Source organism: Coloeus monedula, assembly GCF_965178545.1.
Source record: "Coloeus monedula genome assembly, chromosome: 4".
Taxonomy (NCBI): domain Eukaryota; kingdom Metazoa; phylum Chordata; class Aves; order Passeriformes; family Corvidae; genus Coloeus; species Coloeus monedula.
This window is the reverse complement of record NC_138784.1, coordinates 13,568,573-13,590,144: the sequence shown is the minus strand read 5'-3', so window position 1 is coordinate 13,590,144 and position 21,572 is coordinate 13,568,573. Positions and strand designations below refer to the sequence as shown.

Here is a 21,572-nt window from a genome sequence, read left to right as displayed (position 1 = left end):
AGGGTGAATCCCGGGGCTTTGGGGTGAATCCCGAGCGTTTGGGGTGAATCCCGAGGGTTTGGGGTGAATCCCGAGGGTTTGGGGTGAATCCCGGGGCTTTGGGTGAATCCCGAGGCTTTGGGTGAATCCCGAGGGTTTGGGGTGAATCCCGAGGGTTTGGGGTGAATCCCCTGGGTTTGAGTGAATCCCGAGGGTTTGGGGTGAATCCCGGGGCTTTGGGGTGAATCCCGAGCGTTTGGGGTGAATCCCGGGGGTTTGGGGTGAATCCCGGGGGTTTGGGTGAATCCCGGGGGTTTGGGGTGAATCCCGGGGGTTTGGGGTGAATCCCCGAGCTTTGGGGTGAATCCCGGGGGTTTGGGGTGAATCCCGAGGGTTTGGGGTGAATCCCGAGGGTTTAGGGTGAATCCCGGGGCTTTGGGTGAATCCCGAGGCTTTGGGTGAATCCCGAGGGTTTGGGGCGAATCCCGAGGGTTTGGGGTGAATCCCCTGGGTTTGAGTGAATCCCGAGCGTTTAGGGTGAATCCCAGGGGTTTGGGGTGAATCCTGTGGGTTAGGGTGAATCCCGAGGGTTTGGGTGAATCCCGAGGGTTTGGGGCGAATCCCGAGGGTTTGGGGTGAATCCCCTGGGTTTGAGTGAATCCCGGGGGTTTGGGGTGAATCCCGGGGGTTTGGGGTGAATCCCGAGGGTTTGGGGTGAATCCCGGGGTTTTGGGGTGAATCCCGAGCGTTTGGGGTGAATCCCCTGGGTTTGAGTGAATCCCGGGGCTTTGGGGTGAATCCCGGGGGTTTGGGTGAATCCCGGGGGTTTGGGGTGAATCCCGGGGCTTTGGGGTGAATCCCGAGGGTTTGGGGTGAATCCCGAGGGTTTGGGGTGAATCCCGAGGGTTTAGGGTGAATCCCGAGGCTTTGGGTGAATCCCGAGGCTTTGGGGCGAATCCCGAGGGTTTGGGGTGAATCCCCTGGGTTTGAGTGAATCCCGGGGGTTTGGGGTGAATCCCGATGGTTTGGGGTGAATCCCGGGGCTTTGGGGTGAATCCCGGGGCTTTGGGGTGAATCCCGGGGGTTTGGGGTGAATCCCGGGGGTTTGGGTGAATCCCGAGCCTTTGGGTGAATCCCGGGGCTTTGGGGTGAATCCCGGGGCTTTGGGGTGAATCCCGAGCCTTTGGGTGAATCCCGAGGGTTTGGGGTGAATCCCGGGGGTTTGAGTGAATCCCGGGGGTTTGGGGTGAATCCCGATGGTTTGGGGTGAATCCCGGGGCTTTGGGGTGAATCCCGGGGCTTTGGGGTGAATCCCGGGGCTTTGGGTGAATCCCGAGCCTTTGAGTGAATCCCGAGGGTTTGGGGTGAATCCCGGGGCTTTGGGGTGAATCCCGAGCCTTTGGGTGAATCCCGGGGCTTTGGGTGAATCCCGAGCCTTTGGGTGAATCCCGGGGCTTTGGGTGAATCCCGGGGCTTTGGGGTGAATCCCGAGCCTTTGGGTGAATCCCGAGCCTTTGGGTGACCTCCGGCCGCAGGAAGCGCCCCCTGGCCCCGCCCCTTCCGCCGGCCCGGCCAATGAGCGCCGGCGGGGCCGCCTGTCATGGCCGCCCCCGTGCCGCGGCTCTGAGCGCCCCGAGCCCGCCGGAGACACCGAGGCCGCGCCCGCGCCGCCGCCTCCATCATGGGCACTGTGCACGCTCGGGTGAGCGCCGGGGCCCTGGGGATCCGCCGGGGCGGGACCCGCCGGGGCTGGGACCCGGGCACCCGCCCCGGGGCCGCCCGAAGGTCGCACGGCCGCGCGCTCCCCGCCGCGACCTTCGGGCCGGACACAGCGCGGCCGGGGCCGTGATCGGGGCCGTGATCGGGGCCGTGATCGGGGGCCGTGATCGGGGGCCGTGCCCCGCCTCAGCCGCTCCGGGCTCCGAGAACGGAGCTTCCGGCACAGCCGGGCCGGCGCCGGGAGAAGGGGTCGGAGCCCGTCCCGGTTCTCCGAGGCGCCTTCCCTTCCCAGCTCCTTTCTGGGTCTTGTATGGAATCATAGATACTGGCGGCTTGGAAGGGACATTTAAGATCATCTGGTCACTCGTCCCCCTTGCCATCAGCAGGGACACCTTCCACTATCCCACGCTGCTCCAAGCCCCGTCCAACCTGGCCTTGACGCTTCCAGGGATGGGGCAGCCACAGCTGCTCTGGGCAGCCTGTGCCAGGGCCTCAGCACCCTCACAACAGAGAAAAAATTCCTGCTCAGTAAAAAACTTCTTCGTATTAGAAAACCTGGGTCTTTTTCAGGTCTTTCCCGAGGCTTTCCCAGAGCTGACCTCCCCAGGGGGGTGGGCTGGCAAGAACGAGACTGTGGAAATGAAAACAAAAAAATAAAAACCCCACTCAAACCAAACAAAACCCAAACCCAAGCAGCTGAAAAAGCCCAATGCAAAGAGAAGCTGCCCCGGTGAGAAGTGGAGGCTGGAGAGTTGCATTGCTTGGAGAGGGCTGTGAGGCCTCACATGTCTGAAATCATGATGAACAGATACACAAACCAGTGCTTGAAGAAGGAACTTAAAGGTCTAAGTGTTCCATTTTAAGGCTGAAGAGCAGCTGCTGAAGGGAGCTGGTTCCAGAGTGTATAAGTACTGTGACTGATGATGCAAAATTTTTAGTGGTTTGTGTCCATCTGTAGTGTGAACTGCTAGACAACATTGTGTGGATACAGAGTGTTTCACACTTGTCTGAACTTTGTGAAGCTTCTGGATTTTGATATGCAACAGCAATTTACTATTCAGGAAAACAGCTATTCTGATATGTCTTATTTTAAGACTCTTCCAGGTACAGTAAATAAAGCCATGCTGTGTTTGATTGAAGTGTTTGGCTCTGATGGTCAGAGCCTGAGGTTCTTGAGCCTTATTTGAAAAGTTACTTCTAAAAGAAATATTGAAATATAAAGACAAATAAACACATGCAAAGCAAACTAATGTTCTGAGAACACCCTTTTTATTTTACTGCTCGACATTCATACTCTTCTGCCTCCTAAAACCCAAACTAGAGAAGTGACAGCCTGATTTTTTTAGATTCTTTTTAAGAAAGTGGAATTCATCTTTTTGCACAGGAAGCTTGTCTTAAAAGTTAAGGCTGTTTTTTGGAAGAATGCAGAGTATTTTTCAGAAATCATTCCGTGTGGAAGCTATTTAGCTTTCATTAAAAATTTCAGCAAGCAGGTAGGTGTCAAGTGTTCTGGTAATTCCTTTCATTTTAGTTCTCTTTTGCTTTTTCCCTTAGGATTTGATGGGCACACTGTTGAGAACCACGGGTTTTTCTCATTGACAAAAGGCACAAATCATAAATCCATGTACCCTATTAAATGCAGTTTTCTTTTATGTTTTCAGAGTTTGGAGCCTCTTCCAATGACTGGGCCAGACTTTGGTGCCTTGGGAGAGGAACCTGAACTGGTTGAAGTTGAACCTGAGACCAAGCAGGAAATTCTTGAAAACAAAGATGTAAGTGCCTGAACAACTTCCTGATTTTTTTGGGGGGAGAGAAATAAATGCCTTGGCACCCTTTCTTTCTTGTTTTTCCTAGCTATGATTTGAGATGTGAAAGAATTACACTTAGTACTGTGAGATTAATCTGCTGCTATCTGGTTCCTGTTCTTTTATCCATTTCTTCTATCCCTACCACAGGAGTTGTCACTAAAATTCAGCTTTGAGCCAATAAACCTGGTTGCAGATGCTGCTGCTCTCCTTCTCATATGAGGTTTCCACTGCTGCTTAGGAGTAGAGCAAGCACCTGCCCTTCACCTGCTCAAGTGCAGCATTAGCCAGGTTAGGGGAAAATGCCACCACATCAGTTATGTCACTAAGGGAAATACTGACTCCAGCAGAGGATGGTCACTTTTTTAATATGTAATTTACATGCAAGAGCATGTGTGGCTTGGCCCATAATATGTTTAGTCATGCTAGAGGGGTGAGTTACCATGTTATCTTATTTTTTTATTAAAATTTTCCTTGGTGTTGTTCAGAGTCGTCCTCACTTAAAGGTTGGTGATAAGAGCTGGGTTTTATTTAGTTCATTATGTACATGTGCTGATAGGCTTTTTTTTACACAATGGGTAGTACTAGGTTGCTGTTATTTTGCTGTTTTATTGTACATGAATACATAGAGTCATACAGGTATTTATGATAGAGGTAGTATAATCTGCATAGTCTCTTTTACAAACTCTGGTATAGAATCATGGAATTTTTAGATTGGAAAAGACCTCTGAGATCACCGAGTCTTAACTGTTAACCCAGGACTGCCAAGTCCAGCATTAAACCATGTCCCAAGTGCCACATCCACATGGTTTTTAATCCCCCCAGGGGTCTTCACTGGCCTGGGCAGCCTGGTAAATCCTAGACAACTCTTTGAAGCAGATCTTTTTTGACATTTACCCCTAAAATTAAAATTCACTGGAAAGCTTGGAAAAATAAGGGAAATGGAATCACTGTAGTCCATTTGTACCAGGTAGCATGGAGTGTGCTGTGGTTTTTACAATAAAATTGTGTCAGTTGATTATGTATCAAGATGAAAGCATAAAACCTCATAATGGGAGTGTTCTTCATCTGCATTTGAAACTGCACTGCTTCTGTGGTAGTGATGATTTTAATAGAATTTAAATATTTGTGGCTTGTACACTTGTTTGGTGTTTGATTTTCTTCTTTTAATTCTTTGTTTCTGTATAGCTGATAAAAGAAGTAGCAAATAACTACAACTAACTACATATTTTATCTTATGTCTTAATACTTAGGTGATTTCTGCAGTTGCTTCTTTGTCCATACAACATTTACAACTAAAATCCCAGCAGCTGCAGTCTGTCAGAGTTTCTTCTGCTACAGCCAGTGTTAGCTTTGGTGTCAGAGTTCTCTTTCATTTTTGTGTTATGGGAGCAACATCCCAGAATCGTAGATAGCACTGATTTCTGATAATGTGGGTTGGCAGGAATTGGCCCTAGGAATCATCAGGGTTTCTCACAATAATTTTTGTGCATTGGTGACCTTGATCCTCATTATTAGATGCAAATTCAATACTTGTGTGTACACATTTGTTGTGTTTAGGTGGTGGTTCAGCATGTGCACTTCGATGGACTTGGAAGGACCAAAGATGACATCATCATGTATGAAATCTCTGATGTTTTCAAGGCTAAAAATCTCATTGATGTAAGTGTTGTAGTGAATATCAGACCTGCTGTTTGAAAATTAATTAAAATTTTTTCCCTCTTCTTTGGCTGCTTTGGGCCACTCCATTCAGACATGGGGCAACTGTCAAGTTTTGCCAAGAACAGGGGCCCCCTAAATAAGTTGTAATTACTGGAACCTAACTGAATAATTGTTTTAACTATTAAAGTAATTAGGAAGCAAACTAATGAAAGGTATGAAGGTATTGGGCCAGATGCTCTGGGTTTAATTTATTTCTGCAGATGCAAGTGCTAAAGTGGTTGTGTTCTGTTTTGAAGGTGCACATATGTATCTGTATATACAAAATCTGTGAGTATTTTACAACTCACCTGCATTTTAACTAATTTATCCTCGTTATTTTTTATTAACCTGAAAGACTCAAAGGGACTAGATGACCTTGAAAGTCCCTTCCAACCCAAACATCCTCTGATTCTATGAGTGAACTAGTTTTCTCATCCTCTAGGTGATGAGAAAATCACATGAAGCTCGTGAGAAGTTGCTTCGTCTCGGAATCTTTAGACAGGTGGATGTTCTGATTGATACCTGTCAAGGTGTGTATTCCCTCATTAATCCTCACCTCTTTTCTCATATATTACCTGCAGTATATATATATTTGCCTGTGTAAGAGGCTGGACATTTTTTTGTGTATGTAACTTAGTCTTGTATATACCTTTCTATATTTTAGATAAACACATGGGTGTGCTGTGGATACAAATATGTTTATGTCAGTTATCCTTATGAGGAAGATCTATTTGCCTGTGTTTGCATATATGTGTACGTGTATTTGAAGATTGCTTGTCCATGAGTGAATTTTCAGCACTAAAATAATTACAGTAAGCATTCCTTAATCCACAGTTTCAAGGAACATGTGAGGGAAAGCTTGAAGATGTGTCCTGTACTTGTGTTGCACATCACATTGACATGAAATGATTCAAACCAGTCATCCTATGATTAAACCAAATTCTGCACTCACATCCAGACCTCCTTTTGTCAAGCCATGTCACTTTGTAATGTGGACTTTTATTATGCCTTAACTCAAACAGTTTTCAAATAATTCAAGTAATCTTCTGTCTGCAGTTTTTCAAATAATTCTTTAGAGATAGCATGCATTTTGTTTGTTTCTCTAGGAGATGATGCCCTTCCAAATGGTTTAGATGTGACCTTTGAGGTAACAGAATTGAGAAGGTTAACTGGGAGCTATAACACCATGGTTGGCAACAATGAAGGCAGCATGGTATGGATTATTTCAAATTATTAGTAATGCCTTTTGATACTTCTCTTACTTTCAGTTTCAAACCTAGCAAGGGATTTGGTGATCCAGTCTTGATCCAGCCTTACTAAGACTTTGTGAGGCCTTTGTGTCAGGCTTTCATTCAGCAAAAGCCTATTTTGAGCTAGGGGAGAATGCTGTAGCTTCCAACTCAGCATGGTAAGTTTTTAAGATATTTTATCTACTGGAGAGATTAGTAAGGAATTGGGCATTTCATTTCTATGAGATGTACTTTAAGTATTTTTCCTCTCAGTCAAAATGCTTTATGTTTGACTTAGAAATTGTTCTTGTTTTTCTCTTTTAGCCCAGTATCAGTTATTCTGGGCTGTAGAACACAAGGTTTTCATGAATTATACAAACTTTGAAACTTGTTTTCATATAACTTAATTAAGGATGCATCAGATTAAAATCTTGTGTGAACAGTATTGACCAATTGCCACAGGAAGTACCAGCTGTACTGCTGCTCTGTGAATGTGCTTTTACCAGAAGTGCTGCTGTGAGCAGATTGTGCTTTCAGGTGCTCATGCTGCACCCTTTCTGCCTTCTCACTTGCACAGGGCAGCTGTGCCTGGGACTGGTGGATAAGCCAGATCAAGGGACTCATCCTTTTCCTCTTAGGGATATTTTTAACCTAGATAAGATCCTGCCTGACTCAGGTGATGCTGTTTTGCATGTGCAAGGAGAATTGGAAATAGGTGAGTTGAGAGCTGCTTATGCAGCTCCACTGCCTGGAGCCAGGTCCAGGGTATTGTGGCCTGAAGGAATCCAGCAGGGAATCCTACCTGTTGCCTCCAGTGCTGCTCAAAACTGACTGACAGCTACTTGGGTTTCTCTTTTTGTGCTCAGCTTCTTAATTTATCACAGAGAACTAAAACTCGTGAATGCTATAAAAACATGACTTGTATACAGTGGTATTGGCAACACAGATTATGTTTCCTTAAGAGCTGAATAGATTTATTTATTCTAATCCTTTACATTCATCTGAAGCTTATACATCTAGTACTTCACACTAAAAGCCTTTTCTGTTTATGGTGTAATAACCATCATGACAAAGCTCAGGTTACTGATTTGCTTCCACCACCTGTCAAACAAAGGCAGTCAGGATTTGGGAGCTTTTTAATATTCTTTTCCAATAGAATACACAACAATAGTACAGTGCTAGTGTCTGTCTTTGGAGGAAACCTGCTCCATCTTTTCTGCCAGAGGGCCGAGAACTGCCTGGAAGATGCAAGGGATTTGTGTCAGAATAGGCAAAAGTGTTTCAGTAGTTTCTGGAGAATTGTAGAAGTGTCTTGCACCACCATCAGGTCTGGTTTCAGAAGGATCTTGTTCCTCAAAACAAAACTACAGGGAAGTGTCTCCATAGTGATAATTTTCCCTTGCTCTGGTTCTGATGAGCCCTCCCTGACAGGAGTTTTCCTGAGGATCAGTGTGAGAGTCTGCAGTTGCAGAGCAGCTGCTTGTTGTGCCAAAGATTTGTTCCCCAGGGCTTTGAGACAGGCTTGAAGATTTTGGTTGAAGTAACTGATGGCCCAGTAGAGTGCAGATTAAGTCAGCAGCTACTAAACAGCAATAAAAGTTGGATGTTTGACTGTAACTTGCACTGTTGGCTTCTGCTGCCGGTGCAAAGAGAAATCTAACTGAGGAAAAAACCATACTCAGTTAAAAGTATTTTTAAATGTCTTAATTTCTAATTCTCATTACGTTCTTGTTTTCAGCATATGATTAAGATGCAAGACAGCAAACTATATAAAATGTTACAATGTGGGGAGTTTTTTGTTTGTTTGTCTAGTGTTTTGGGGTTTTTTTTGGTTTTTTTTTTTAAATTTTCTGTAGGTGCTGGGGCTCAAGTTCCCAAATCTCTTTGGACGTGCAGAAAAGGTGACCTTCCAGTTCTCCTATGGAACAAAGGAAACTTCATATGGCCTGTCCTTCTTCAAACCACAGCCTGGAAACTTTGAAAGAAAGTAGGGGATGCATTTTTCACTACTTTTTTTAGTGAAGGAATATAAAACAATAAGATCTTTCATGGAGTAATAATTACGTTTATTCTTTCCTGAGGATCTGGTAATGATGTAGCAGAGCTGGTTTCTTAAGTTTTTGTGATTATTCAAAACTCTACCTTAAATATTTCCTCTTCAAACCTGCCAGTAATGTTGTGTTTCAGTTTTTCAGTTAATGTGTACAAAGTAACTGGACAGTTCCCTTGGAGCTCTCTTCGAGAAACAGACAGAGGAGTATCAACAGAATTTAATGTGAGTGTAGCACAAGTGTAACACATGCTTCATGCACATTTCAGTTGAGCTCTTGCACATATTTGGTTTACTTTTTGAGTGATGGAATCACTCATGCACAGAGCTGACTTCTCCTTACTTGAAAGAGGTCAGTGATTTGAAAATGACAGAGGTTGTGCATCTTAGACTTTTTGTTACAATTCGATCTCATTTTGGCCATATAAAAATGCCAGCATGTTTTTCTTCATTTTTTTTTTACATTGTCATTTCAGAGAGGCAGCTGGTGGCCTAGCTTACTGTATCAGCCCAATTCAAGTTATTTTTCGTTTGGAATGGATTAATTAGTGTGCATCTAACTCTTGGCTGGAGCAGAATTAGCATTACTCTGAAATGGAAAAGGGTTTCTCTTTGTTTCAAGAAGTTTGGGAAGAAAGCCATAGACTTAAATATAAAAAAATACTTGTTTTAATTTTGTAGCAATTATTTTCATGACTTACTCAATTCTTTATTGTAGTTTCCCATCTGGAAGACCACTCACACACTGAAGTGGGAGGGTGTGTGGAGAGAGCTTGGCTGCCTTGCTAGAACAGCATCCTTTTCTGTTCGAGAGGAAAGTGGACACTCTCTGAAATCCTCTCTCTCTGTAAGGCTTTCTCATAATAATTTTTTAAAAACTCATGGCTTTGAGTCATCTCATACTTAGGAGTGATACCAAAGGAGCTTTTTGTCTTTGGAGGGAATGTGTTTTCCTTCAAACATCTTTTGCTGTGTTTGGTCATTGCCACTGAATAATCCAGGAGGCCCCTAGGGGAGAACAGGGAATCTTAGTTGACTGTCAGGCTTTGGCTTGTTCTCCCTCTGTCTCACCTGGCATCTCTTTTTGCAGAATTGCCTTGTTTTGTAGCAGACAGGAAGAGTAAACTTCCTCATCCTAAGCCTTTTGTAAACATTCTCCCCTCTCCCAGTTTCTGGTCACTTGCCATCTTTCATTTGTAGCTTACAAATTGTAGGAGATCAACTCTTTGCAGATGGGTGGTTTGCAGCTGGGCTGCTGCTCTGTTTCTGGTGCATGCCATGGGCAGAAGATACAAACATATGCATTTCATGTGGCCCATAAATGTCAAAGCCAGCCTGTAGGGATATTGTTCCCAAATCCATGAAGCTCCACTAATCTTAGCTGGAGCTGTTGTCTTCTGCTGTTTGCGCATTTTTTGAAGGAAAATAATAATGTCACTCTGAGGTATTCAACAGATACAAGAAGCTAAACCCAGTTTTTTTGTTCTCCTCAGCATGCCATGGTAATTGATTCTCGGAACTCCTCAATCTTGCCAAAACGAGGTGCTTTGCTGAAAATTAATCAGGTAGCTTTAAATCACTTATGCTATTATTGGGTTTTGTCTGTGTGTTTGAGTCTTAATTTATCTAATTGCTGCTCATGTTAAAAATGTCTAAAGTTAGAAGTTAGTCTAAAATTGACTAGGAGACAATGAGGAGCGGTAATTACATTTTCTATTTACTGAGTGTGCCTTTCAAAATCGTGAAACTTTTTTTATGGTGGCAAATTTTCATTTGTATGCCATTGGTCAAAGAGCACAGCCTCTCCACCAGCATTAAATAATTTGTTACCTGAGAGACACTATCCCTGGCAGTATTTGCACTACACTTTCAGTGGGTATTTATTAGCCCTTCTTTTTTAACACTGTCATCCACGGGTTGCCAGGCTGTAGTCCTGTTGCTACTTACAAAATTTGAAAGTCTGAGAACTAAAATGAAAGACTGGGTAAAAATAACTCTCCAAGACATATGCATGTATTATTTTGGCACAGAAAATGCTTTTTACAGTCAGAGCCTTTGTAAAAGCTGGCTTTTCTGCTGTATGGGTAATACTTCAGAAGCATTAATTTCTGTAGTGCTTTAGAGGCAGATTTGAAATGCCATTGGAAGTAAAAGTGCTACTGTAAGCAACAGTGAACTGTTGTGAGTGAGAAAAGTGGTTGTAATTCAGGGTTTAGGTAATGTGTCATTTGTTAGATCCTTCCTCTAACACTGAGTTAGTTCACTCACTTCATGGGAGCTGAAAATAACACATTGTGTCATGCAGCTGTCTGGTTCTTCAGCCCTTCTTCACCACATGAAACCTTCTCAGGTCTAGAGAATACAGTCTTGATTTTGGATGCTGAATTTTCCAGCTCCATTCTATCTTGCCTTCATTTACAAAATGGCTTAGAAAGCAATAGTTGGTTTAATATTTGGAAAAGAAAAAAATGCAGCTCATATTCTGAGGTTCATACATGCCTTGGTCCAAAATTCATCTGCGCCCTCATGCCAGTGTTTCTGTATTTCTTGTAAAGAAAAACACTGCCTGTGCTGATGCAGACATGCTGAACTTTTAAAGGGAAGAACCATGTAATATATGTTGCAACTTTCATAAATGTATGTCTTTGCAGGAGTTGGCTGGCTACACAGGTGGAGATGTGAGCTTTCTGAAAGAGGATTTTGAATTTCAGTTCAATAAGCAACTTCTCTGGGATTCGGTAATTTTTTTAAGATATTTTAGTAATTGTCCTGAAGTTTATCTGGGGCTATTAAACCTATGTCTTAGGCTTAATATAAGGATTATTTTTCATCCTGGATTAGGAAAAGATCGTGAAAAGTGGCTGGAATAGATAACTTGATTTTGTTTTTTGGAATATGGACTACCTTTATTTTTAACTTTATGTTCCTGCTTTGCACAATCACTTGAAAAGTGGGAATTTTGGAGAGAACTTGTTGCACAGTTGACCACAAGAATGATTTTCCTTCCAGAAGTGATGCTGGCCATGTCTGTTCTTTGTGGTCTTTCTTAGAAGGGATTTTTCAAAAACTTTGTAAGTTTTTTAAAAACTTAAAAGTTTTGAAACCTTCATGAATATTCAGAATAATCTTGATTTAGTTTTCTTTATAATTGAAATTATAAATATGTAACTATTCATCTTACATGCTCTTGTTTTCATAGCATGTAATTATGTCTTGTGTGTAAAGTTATTGGGAAGAAATAGGAAGACTGATTTCAACAGCATAGACTTAGGTGGAAATAGGGTTTTGAATTGAAATATTGAAAAACTGAAATAAGAATTTCAGCATATCCCAGGAATATTTCTAACTGTATTTAGAAGTTTTTTTTAACACATGGAGATAGTGCAATAAATTCTTTTCAGAGCTGAGTGGGGAATTAAACAGCAACTTGCATCGTGAAGATTTAAAAATCAAGGGTTACAATAATTTGCATCCCAAAGTTATTGACAATAGATCTCACTGTCTGGCAGTAGTACTTGTACACAGGCAGCAAGCAAATGATTAAATCTATTTGTTACAGTGATTTGAGTAGCAAGAATTACTTTTTATAGATAAAGAGTAACTCTCTATGTTTATCTGATGTCAGTATAGTGAGTTGCAGAAGGTGGTTTCATTTAATTATAAGGCTAATTTACAGACAGGTCATCATTGTACATTTTTGGCAGCTGCTTGTTGGACTTAGTCTCCTGTGGGTTTCAAATTGCCAGGAATAATTGATGGCAGCAGTGTTGTCTTACTTTGAGACATGAAAATTCTCAAGAAAAGAGGTGCTGGATGAGGTTGAGTGCTCCCTTAAGCCATTGTGGAAGTAGCATCTGGTTCAAATGTGCTGTATTGACTTTTTCAAGGCACAGCACTGCATGAAAGAAAGAGGGCAGCAACCATCAAGAGTTTCCTGAAAATCTGTTGAAAATCCAACATACAGGCTGTGATATCCACAGGGTGTGAGCAGCTGTAACTCTGGGAGACTGATGGGAGCTCTGTCTGTTACGGGGTGATGGAATCTAGCTCATCCTGTCAGGGAAATTAAGGAATGAGTACTAATAAACAACTTCTTTTTCTCTCCAAAGGTTGTTTCAGCATCACTCTGGGGCGGAATGCTGGTACCTATTGGAGACAAGCCATCCAGTATAGCTGACAGGCAAGTTTTTTAAATGGCTGGGTGTTTTTTTTCCAGTCAGCACAGGTAATGTATACAGAAAACTCTGCACAAGAGAGGAACAGTAGTAGTTCTGAGGAGAATAAAATGTTTCTAGTTAGCTATACTTGCATGTTCATACTCAAGCCATTTTCATATTGGGCTGGTAAAAATTTATAATTTGCTGTGTAGCTGCTCTGCCTGCTCATATTTATGGTTGCAAAATGGTATTTACCTCCTGCAAAATCCTGTAGCAGGCATAGGTTTATTCAGACACAAAGCCATATTGTCACTCTGCTCACTCTGTACCCAATTTTGCCTTCTAATGCTGGTGTTTAAAGATCACATTACTAAACCTGTTACAAAGTTACCTTTGAGTGAAGCATTACATTAAATTTATCTGTATTCACTAGGTTTTACCTTGGTGGACCAACAAGTGTGCGTGGATTCAGTATGTACAGCATTGGACCCCAGAGTGAAGGTCTGACACTTTTAAACCCCACTCCTCTGACAATACTGTAAATATTAGTGGGTAACAGAGAGCCACAGAGAGTCCTTAAACTCCCTATAACCTGAAAATTACATTCATTCTGTACTTGGAGAGGTGTTACGGCTTTGATATGTTGTTACAGATTAGTTCACAATGGGGTAAAGCCAGATACTTCTTAGTTAAACCATAATTAATTACTAATTTTGTAAACTATGTGTGTGTTCAGACTTGCACACTTCCAGTGCATCATTTTAATTAGTAAGCAACCTTCAAGCTGGAAAAGTTTCCAAAACGTGGTTATAGCAAGTCTCTGATACAGCCTGTGTTCAGGTACCTTAGGGGAAAGATAATCTGCTCAACAGAGGTGTTTGGAGAGCCAGGAGCTTCCTCAGTTCTATTCCTTACTCTGCTGTTGTCAGTGGATTCAATATCCATTATATTTTGAAGTGAATTGTTCAATTGTATCAATTTCTCAGTTTTAAAACCAAGGAAAGTATTGCAGAGGTGTTCAGGAGGTCCTTCTGTTGAACTACTATGAGTAGGTGCATGCCTCAGGCTGTTCTAGTGAGGGAATGAAGAAAAATGCACTTCCCTTGGAAGGTTTATAGAAATGTGTAAGTGCTAATTTTTTTAACTAATAGTAGTGAGTTTGGAGAGAGTTAGAAGCCAATGGGAAGAGTTGTAAAGGGTAAAAGTGGAATGTAAAACAACTTACAGATGTGTTTTTGTACCTTTAACAAGTGATTCTTATAATATGTTCCACAGTAAATGCCTTTATTCCAACATTTTGCCTGAACAGGTGATTATTTGGGAGGAGAAGCCTACTGGGCTGGAGGGGTTCATCTCTACACCCCTCTCCCTTTCCGGCCTGGCCGCGGAGGCTTTGGGGATCTTTTCCGAACACATTTCTTCCTTAATGCTGGAAATCTCTGCAATCTCAACTATGGTAAGACTGAACAGAATAAAAACCCCTCTTGCCTTCATATAAAAGCACAAAGGAGAGCTGTTCTGTGTCTGTTCACTCAGAAGCACTTTGTTTACTGCATATATTTTGGTGCCTGTCAAAAACCTGCTGCTTTTAACTTATATATTTGGCAGATTAGCAGTAGTTTATTTAGCTCACCCCATAAATTCTAGCACAACTTGTAGGAAAGAGAGCCAGGAGGGTAATGGTAGTGTCTGTGAACTGGTGATGTTTGCAGACCAGTGTGTAATTAACACTTGCTATCTAACACCATTCTGAAGGGAGAATGAAAGATGATGTTTTAGTGAGGTTCTGGTGTTTACTGGGATGAGCTGAAAAAAAGTGGTGGCATTAGATGAGGGTGTGGTAGCTGATGGGACTCTTTTTTTTCCTCCCATCCCTAACTTTATTCAATATATATTTCAGTGTATTAACATATGACTTTTCAGTATGATTTCAGTCAGTTTTAGAATATAGTGATATTTGATGTCTGCCTCACTTGATGTAAGAAAGGTGACATCTGTATGGGAGGGAGATACTTCAATCCACTTTAAAATAGTAGAGACCCATTAAATGATAGAATAGAGTCCCAGAATGGTTTGGGTTGGAAGGGACCTTAAAGCTCATCTTGTTCTCCCCCCTGCCATGGGCAGGGACACCTTCCACTATCCCAGCTTGCTCAGAGCCCCATCCAACCTGGCCTTGGACACTGCCAGGGATGGGGCAGCCACAGCTTCTCTGGGCAGCCTGTGCCAGGGCCTCCCCACCCTCACAGGAAAGAATTTCTTCCTAATACACAATCCAAACTTACTCTCTTGTCAGCCTGAAGCTGTTCCCCCTTGTCCTGTCACTCCAGGCCCTTGCCCATGATCTCTCTCCATCATTCCTGTAAGTTCCCTTCAAGTACTGGAAGAGAGCAGTAAAGACATTGAAATCTTTAATACTCATTTCCTCCTTCTTGCTAGTAGGTACCCTGCAGCAGGACATAGAGACCAGCCAGCAGTCCAGCTAAAATCCCAGCAGTTTGGTTCTGGTTCTGCTGTCTTGCTTTGCTTCTCATGCCTTGGTGTTTGACTGCAGGTGACGGTCCCAGGGCGCACCTGCAGAGGCTGGCAGAGTACATCCGCTGGTCCTACGGCGCCGGAATCGTGCTGCGCCTGGGAAACATCGCCAGGCTGGAGCTCAACTACTGCTTCCCCATGGGAGTACAGGCTGGAGACAGGTTGGTTTGGCACACTGACTTCTTTAGAGGTTCTGCTTTCTTAGAGAGAATTCTGCTTTGTAGTTTTGTTTATTCCGTGCCAACAAAGACATCTCAGTGCTGCTTTTCCAGCCTGCTTTATTCACCTTGGTTTCACAGCTGGGTTAAGACTTTGCTTCAGAGTTCCTTAAACTTGAGAGCAGCTGTTGAAATGTATAAACAGCTGTGCAGCAGCTTCATTTCTTGTGGGGAAACAGCTTGTGGGGTTTTCCTAAGCCTTCTAAACCCAAATGATTGGATAAATACCTCGTTTGATGTCTTTGATAAATACGTAGTTTAATGTCTTTGCTTGAAAAATGAAAACAAGTTTACAGATAAAGAGAAGAACAAATTCATTTGTTAGCAAGCAATTCTCCTGCATCAAGCAAATATTATAGTATGCAACAAAAAAAGCTTCAGGAGCCCTGTTCTTGTCTGTGAGTATTGTGTGAGATTCTTTCATACAGGAGCAGGATTATGTTTCTGTAGGCAGTGTGAATGTATAATAGCAATTTCAAAATTACGGGCTTTATTTGGAAATACAAATGCTCCCTACGGACGACAGATTGTCAGAACATTTATTTAAAAAAGCCTTTGTCTGCTAAAACGTTGGGAATTTGGGGATAGGGAGAGTTGATTTTAATTTCATCAGTACCTTTTGTATCACTTACACTGTTTATTATTTGTTTCTTTTCAGGATATGTGATGGTGTTCAGTTTGGAGCAGGAATAAGATTTCTATAATACAGAAATATTTTACATCAGTAAATGAAATTGTGCTCTGGAGATGAAATCAAGACTATAACATACTTCAAAATGGTCTTTTTTCCTTGAAATGCAGACACACAGCTGAGTGATTTACCTCTTGGACTCCACAAGAAGCTACATTAAATAATTATGCTCTAAAGGTTCATTGTACCTCTGATTCTTATCAAAGATGGGAGAGTGTTTGTAGGAGTCTGTCTTACAGCTTTTACTTGAAATATTAGAGTTGTATCAGATATTGGCTCTTGAATATTGTTCATATCATCAGAGTTTTGGCCTGCACAGCCTACCTTCTTCCAACCACAAGTCCCTAGAAAAGCTGTTACGAGTCAAAAATGATATCTTTTAATGGTTCTAAAGGAATTAAAATGTTCTGATTTGAATATATTTCACTACTGTGAATCACCTCTGTTTAAATGCATCCTACAATCTGAATTGCATACTGTAAAAGTTCAGGTCATCTGTCTAGCATAGTAAATACTAAAATCATAATTTTGAAGGGTTCAGGGCTCTGAGTGTCTTAATGCTCTCAGCAAAGCTGTTGATTTATGTCTTGCAAAACCAGCTTTTTGTAGCAGTTGCAAAAAGGGACTCCAGACACATGAATGTGTGGAACTACCTGGTTTCCCTTTTGTCTCTCTACTGACTTGTTGGGATGTTAATTTCACTTCCAAGTCACCCCTGGCTTTATCACTTGGAGTATATTCCAGTTTATAAGGATGGACTTATTCACTACTTTGGTCCCAACATCTTTGGAGGTAGTTGCATACTGATAATTTTTATATGTATCAATCCTGTGTGGTCGTGCTGAACTTGGAGTGCACTTTTCCCTGCATCTACATTCACCTTTTTTGTTACTAAGTGTTGGCAGGTTTAAAATCACATTACAAAGAAGATTCTGGGACGGCAGAACAAAAATACAGAAGCTGTTAAACTCCTGGTTTTTTCTTCTCAGCTAAAGACACAGCTCTGGACATGTTGGTGCTCGACTTGACTTTGCTGAATGTGTCAGGACTGCCATGAAAGCCTGTTCCCAGTCAAGTCAGCACTCAGACTCCACTCTTTCTAAAGAGAACACAATTTTATACATTGCTTTAGCATTGGTCTGTATTGCTGTTGGTGTAATAGAGTAACTAAATCTGGTTTAGTTGATAATCCTCTAAAATATGAAGGCTAAAAACTGGACTGCCTGGATTTGCAGAGCTCTGCTTGATTAAACATCCTTCCCTCCTCATAAAGTAGCAGCAGTAGGCTTACAGATGTTCAAAACTGTGTGAATGACAGAAGTCAGCTGCTTCAAATAGCAAAATTTGATGGAAAAAACTTTCTCAGTGTGTTTATCTAACAGATACTGTAGCAAGTATATATTTAACCAAGGATTTTTGATGATTCTTTTGTTGTTATGAGATAAAATATGAAACTATGTTAAGAATGTCAACAAATGTTATTAGGTTTTTTCCCAGGACTATCAACATTTTGACATATGAAAATATTTTTAATGTGAATGTTTAGATACTAAAATACTATTAGGGTTTTCTCCTAGGAGTTCAAAGTTAGCTGTATTTTGTTGCCTTAAGAGTTCTATTTTGTGCACACCGTGTTTTACTCAAGGTTGCTCAAGTGCTGTTCTTTAGTATGACACAAGAGCCCCAAGCTCAGCTGGCTGTTTGAGAGGTCTCAGCAGTGTTCTGAGCTGAGCAGGCCTAGGGGAAGAGCCCCAAACTCAGTATGCACACCACACAGCAGCCAGGCCACAATTAAGCTCTGACCTCTGTGAGAAACAAGGGAGGAATGGAAGAAACTGCTGAAGGCTGAAGAGACCTTTGAGCACGTCTTCTGACAGACCACACTGTGCCACTCGCCAGAGAATCATCCAGTGGGATAAAGGGAGCAAAATGATGTTCCCTGGGCCTCTGCCTGGGTCACTGTTTTCCTGCTGGCATTGCACTAGATTGAAAAGTAACATTTTCTTACGACGTACCACAAGTGCACAAAGGCTATCCAGTATAGAAAGTATTTCTGAATTCTTCTGGAAGAAACATCTGGATTTTGTGGTTGCTTCTATGGAATATTGGTATGATTAATATATTTCCATTTAAAATTTGCTGCAGAGGTCCAGATACTTAAAATGGATAAGGTAGAAATCAGAATTCCAGTAGTAGCTGCCATAGTGCTCAGTGGGAGAACAGCTTTGGAAAGATATGAATCCATGTTCTTGGTGGTTGTTTTTCTGGCCAGAGTTGAAAGGATAGAAGGAGTAAGGCCTGCAGTCAGAACTGTGAATCAGAAGCTTGGTGTTTGCTTAAATGGGCAGTTTTGGATATCATTTTACCTGTGGAGTAGTGAAGATGCTCTTGCTCTTCAGGCATGCTGCTTGCTGTTAGGGACAGCAAGGTGGTGAGGAGTGTCCCCAAACAGCACACCTGGGATGTGCTCGTGGGCTCCTGATTTCGTGTCAGCAGTGCTGAGGCTGCAGGTCCCACCAGGTCGCAGAGTCCCTTCAGCTGTGACCTTAATTCACTACTAGCAGCCCTTTCTGGTGGCTGAGGGAGACCTGGGGAGGAGAGGAGTTTTGGGACAAGGTTTGAAGCGTCTCAGTGGTGTGTTGGGGCACCCAAGAGGCAGTGAGAAGGTGGCAGTAGCATGTCAGAAGCATGGCAAATATTTCCATCACCATTTCTCAGAGCATGGGTGCTTTCCAGCTGTTCTGGTTATATTAAAAAGTTGAAATTGCACTTTATGTTTGGAAATCTGGTGGTATCAGGTGCTGCTAATGAGTAAGTTTCTAGGGGGCTTAGGGAAGGTGGAAGAGGAAACTTGTGAGGTTGTGAGAATATAAGGGCAGGTTTGCTGCCATATTAAGGCCATAACTGTATTTGATTTGAAAATAGAAGCTTTACAAATAAATTACTATGCTGACCTCAATAATATGGAAGCGTGCTTCAATGTAAGTACCTTTGCTGTCACTCTGTGCCTTTTTTAACACAGTTGCCAGTCTTTGCAGAGGTGTAGCAACTAATGTTTAGCACTTCCTACTTTTGCAAAACACCTGCTGGTTTTGTCAGGCATTTGTGTAGAAAGTTCTGTCCCTATTGTGCCCTTTGAGGGAAGTGTTCAAGTCTCTCTCCCATGTGTGATCACATGGAAAAGTGCAGGGGGGGTCAGGTTAGCTCTCCCTTCTCTGGGCTGGGTGAGCACTCACATGAAAAAGTATGAATTTTTACTGTGATGTTATGGGGGAAAGAAAATACCATGACTCCTTTGTGGGACTATTAAGGAGCTGGTCAGATGTCTGAAAGATTATCCTAAACTTTGTATGGAAGAGCATAAGAAAATAATCCCGAAATTACAGAATTTGAGTGTACAGTAGTTTGTTCTGCTATTCTTGTCTTGTTTTCAAGAGGGCTGGAGCCTGCAGCCACAGCTTCAGTAGGAATCTTTTTCAGGAGAATTTTTGCACAGCTTCTCCACCATGGCAAACTTGTTGAAATAGTGGATGTATGTTTTATGAGAGCAATGGTAAATCGCTGTTAGCAACTGCAATGCTGTTGGATAATTTTACCTTAATTTGTGCTGAGTGTATCCTGTGCTTTCTTCTTAAGCAAAAAACGCAACCCAGTCTGCAGCTGGTAGAGCCAAAGTCTGCATGGAATAAATTGTCTTTGTAAAAGCTTTTAAGTTAAATAGAATACATGATAGAAGGCACTCTGAAGCAAATCAGTGGCATCAGTAAGGTGGTACATTCCTACCTCAGTATTTAATAAATAACGTTATTAACCTTGCCCCCCCCAAAAGCCCCAAACAACGAAACTTAACCCAAACACCAGCAGTCACACCCCAGCACATTTTCATTCATCTGGCAGACCAGGAAGAAAAATGAACTGTGTCTTATGTCTTTGAAATTTCTGTCATCTTAGAAAGTCAGTACAGGTGGTGTTAGAACAGAACAAGGCTGCAATAATTTGCTGGTTTAAGTGGGTGGGTTTGCCTTGCTTCAATATCTGAAGAAGAGAGACCATATATTCAATGTCACTGTTATTTTGTGATACATCTAATTACAGTAACCTCAGGTAGTCTAAAATTTTGAAAGCAGTATAAAATGCTATGAGGTTAAAGTAAAGGAAGAAACACCTCTATCAAAAAGAAGGTGAGCAATGTTAAAATGAGCAAATGTGGATTCAGACTTTTAAATGTTCACCTAAATATTAAAGTAGCAGTTCAGCACTGAAAATAAAAACATTTTAAACTAGGCTTAGTCTTTTCAATGTAATTCTCTAAAATGACGTGTTTATGCTCTGGCAGTTTTCTTAATGGGTGTACAGTCATTATTGAAATACTGAATATACTCTTATAGAAATATATAGGAATCTCCTCCCTAATGAGAGGAAGGTACCAGAGAGAATTTTCTGGCTGCAGAGGGCTGGTATCTCATTCATTATGGAGGGTTTAAACCACATAGCTGGGCTTGCTCTGAACTGCAGGCCACTGACCTGGTGCAGCAGCAGCTGTGTCCCTGTTAGTGGCCATTAGCCAGTTAAATCACTGCACACTAACACTGATCAAAGCAGGGGTGACAGCTCTTCATTTCCTGTTTAGAAGAGCCCTATTTGTTTGATGAGTCCTAAAAAGGCTCCAAGTTTTGTTTCGGTGTTTCTGAAGTGTAATTGACTTTCTGTTGCTGTGGGCTCTCTCTTGTCTCAAACAGCCCTGCCTCCTTTCGCTTTGCAATAGGCTGAGTGCTTTTTCTACTTAGCTACCAACTGAAGCATTTCATAAATAGATAGGACATCAAAGTCAGAGGTGAATGGATCTATCTGTGTGGCTTTATTTCAATTATTAAAAGATACTTTCTTTTAAGTGGTTACATCTTGAGTGCTGTACTGGAATCAGGGAAGTTTTATTTACCATTTGGTCTGTGTGTGTAAATTAACCAGCTTGTTTGCTTTCTTGCTAAAAGTTTATACTGACACATTTTCTGACTGCAATTTCATTTTAAAAATCTGGTATGAGAACTGATCAATTTTTATGGGTTTTTTTCCCCCCAGAGGTTGGATAAAATGCTTTTCCCATTCTGCCTTAAAGCTAAATGTAACCTAAGACTTCGGTATGCATTTTATGAAATGAAAATATCCACTCTGCTAGTCCTGTTGCAGATCAACATTAATGTGTGGGTTTTGTATCAGTTGAGGTAATTGATGAATTGAAAATTGAGCTTGCAATTGTAAAATGTCTCATGTGGCTTATGCCAGGAGAATGCAGTTGACATCCTTGCTAATTATTTCATTTTGCAAAGTGGTTTTTTAACTGGTATTGATCCCACCCCTGGTAAATTCTCATTTGCAGTCTAAAAGCCTCTTCTACGGGCAACACACTGTTGTTGCAGGAAATGAAATTTATCTGTTCTTCCAAAGAAACAGTTTCAATAAAGTTCACAGAAGTCTGCACTGCCATTCG

The 21,572-nt window shown here is 41.9% G+C and overlaps 1 protein-coding gene across 1 annotated transcript; it reads left to right on the top strand.

Annotated features, from left to right (window-relative positions):
- The first annotated feature begins 1,546 nt into the window (after positions 1-1,546).
- SAMM50 (SAMM50 sorting and assembly machinery component) lies at positions 1,547-21,568 on the top strand. The gene is made up of 15 exons (XM_082280670.1): positions 1,547-1,681; positions 3,360-3,470; positions 5,064-5,165; positions 5,647-5,734; positions 6,311-6,417; positions 8,290-8,420; positions 8,621-8,708; positions 9,202-9,330; positions 9,977-10,048; positions 11,135-11,221; positions 12,593-12,663; positions 13,074-13,141; positions 13,950-14,096; positions 15,195-15,336; positions 16,052-21,568. Exons 1-15 carry the CDS (start codon positions 1,661-1,663, stop codon positions 16,095-16,097), a joined length of 1,410 nt encoding a protein of 469 aa, XP_082136796.1. The 5' UTR covers positions 1,547-1,660; the 3' UTR covers positions 16,098-21,568.
- The last annotated feature ends 4 nt before the right edge of the window (positions 21,569-21,572 follow it).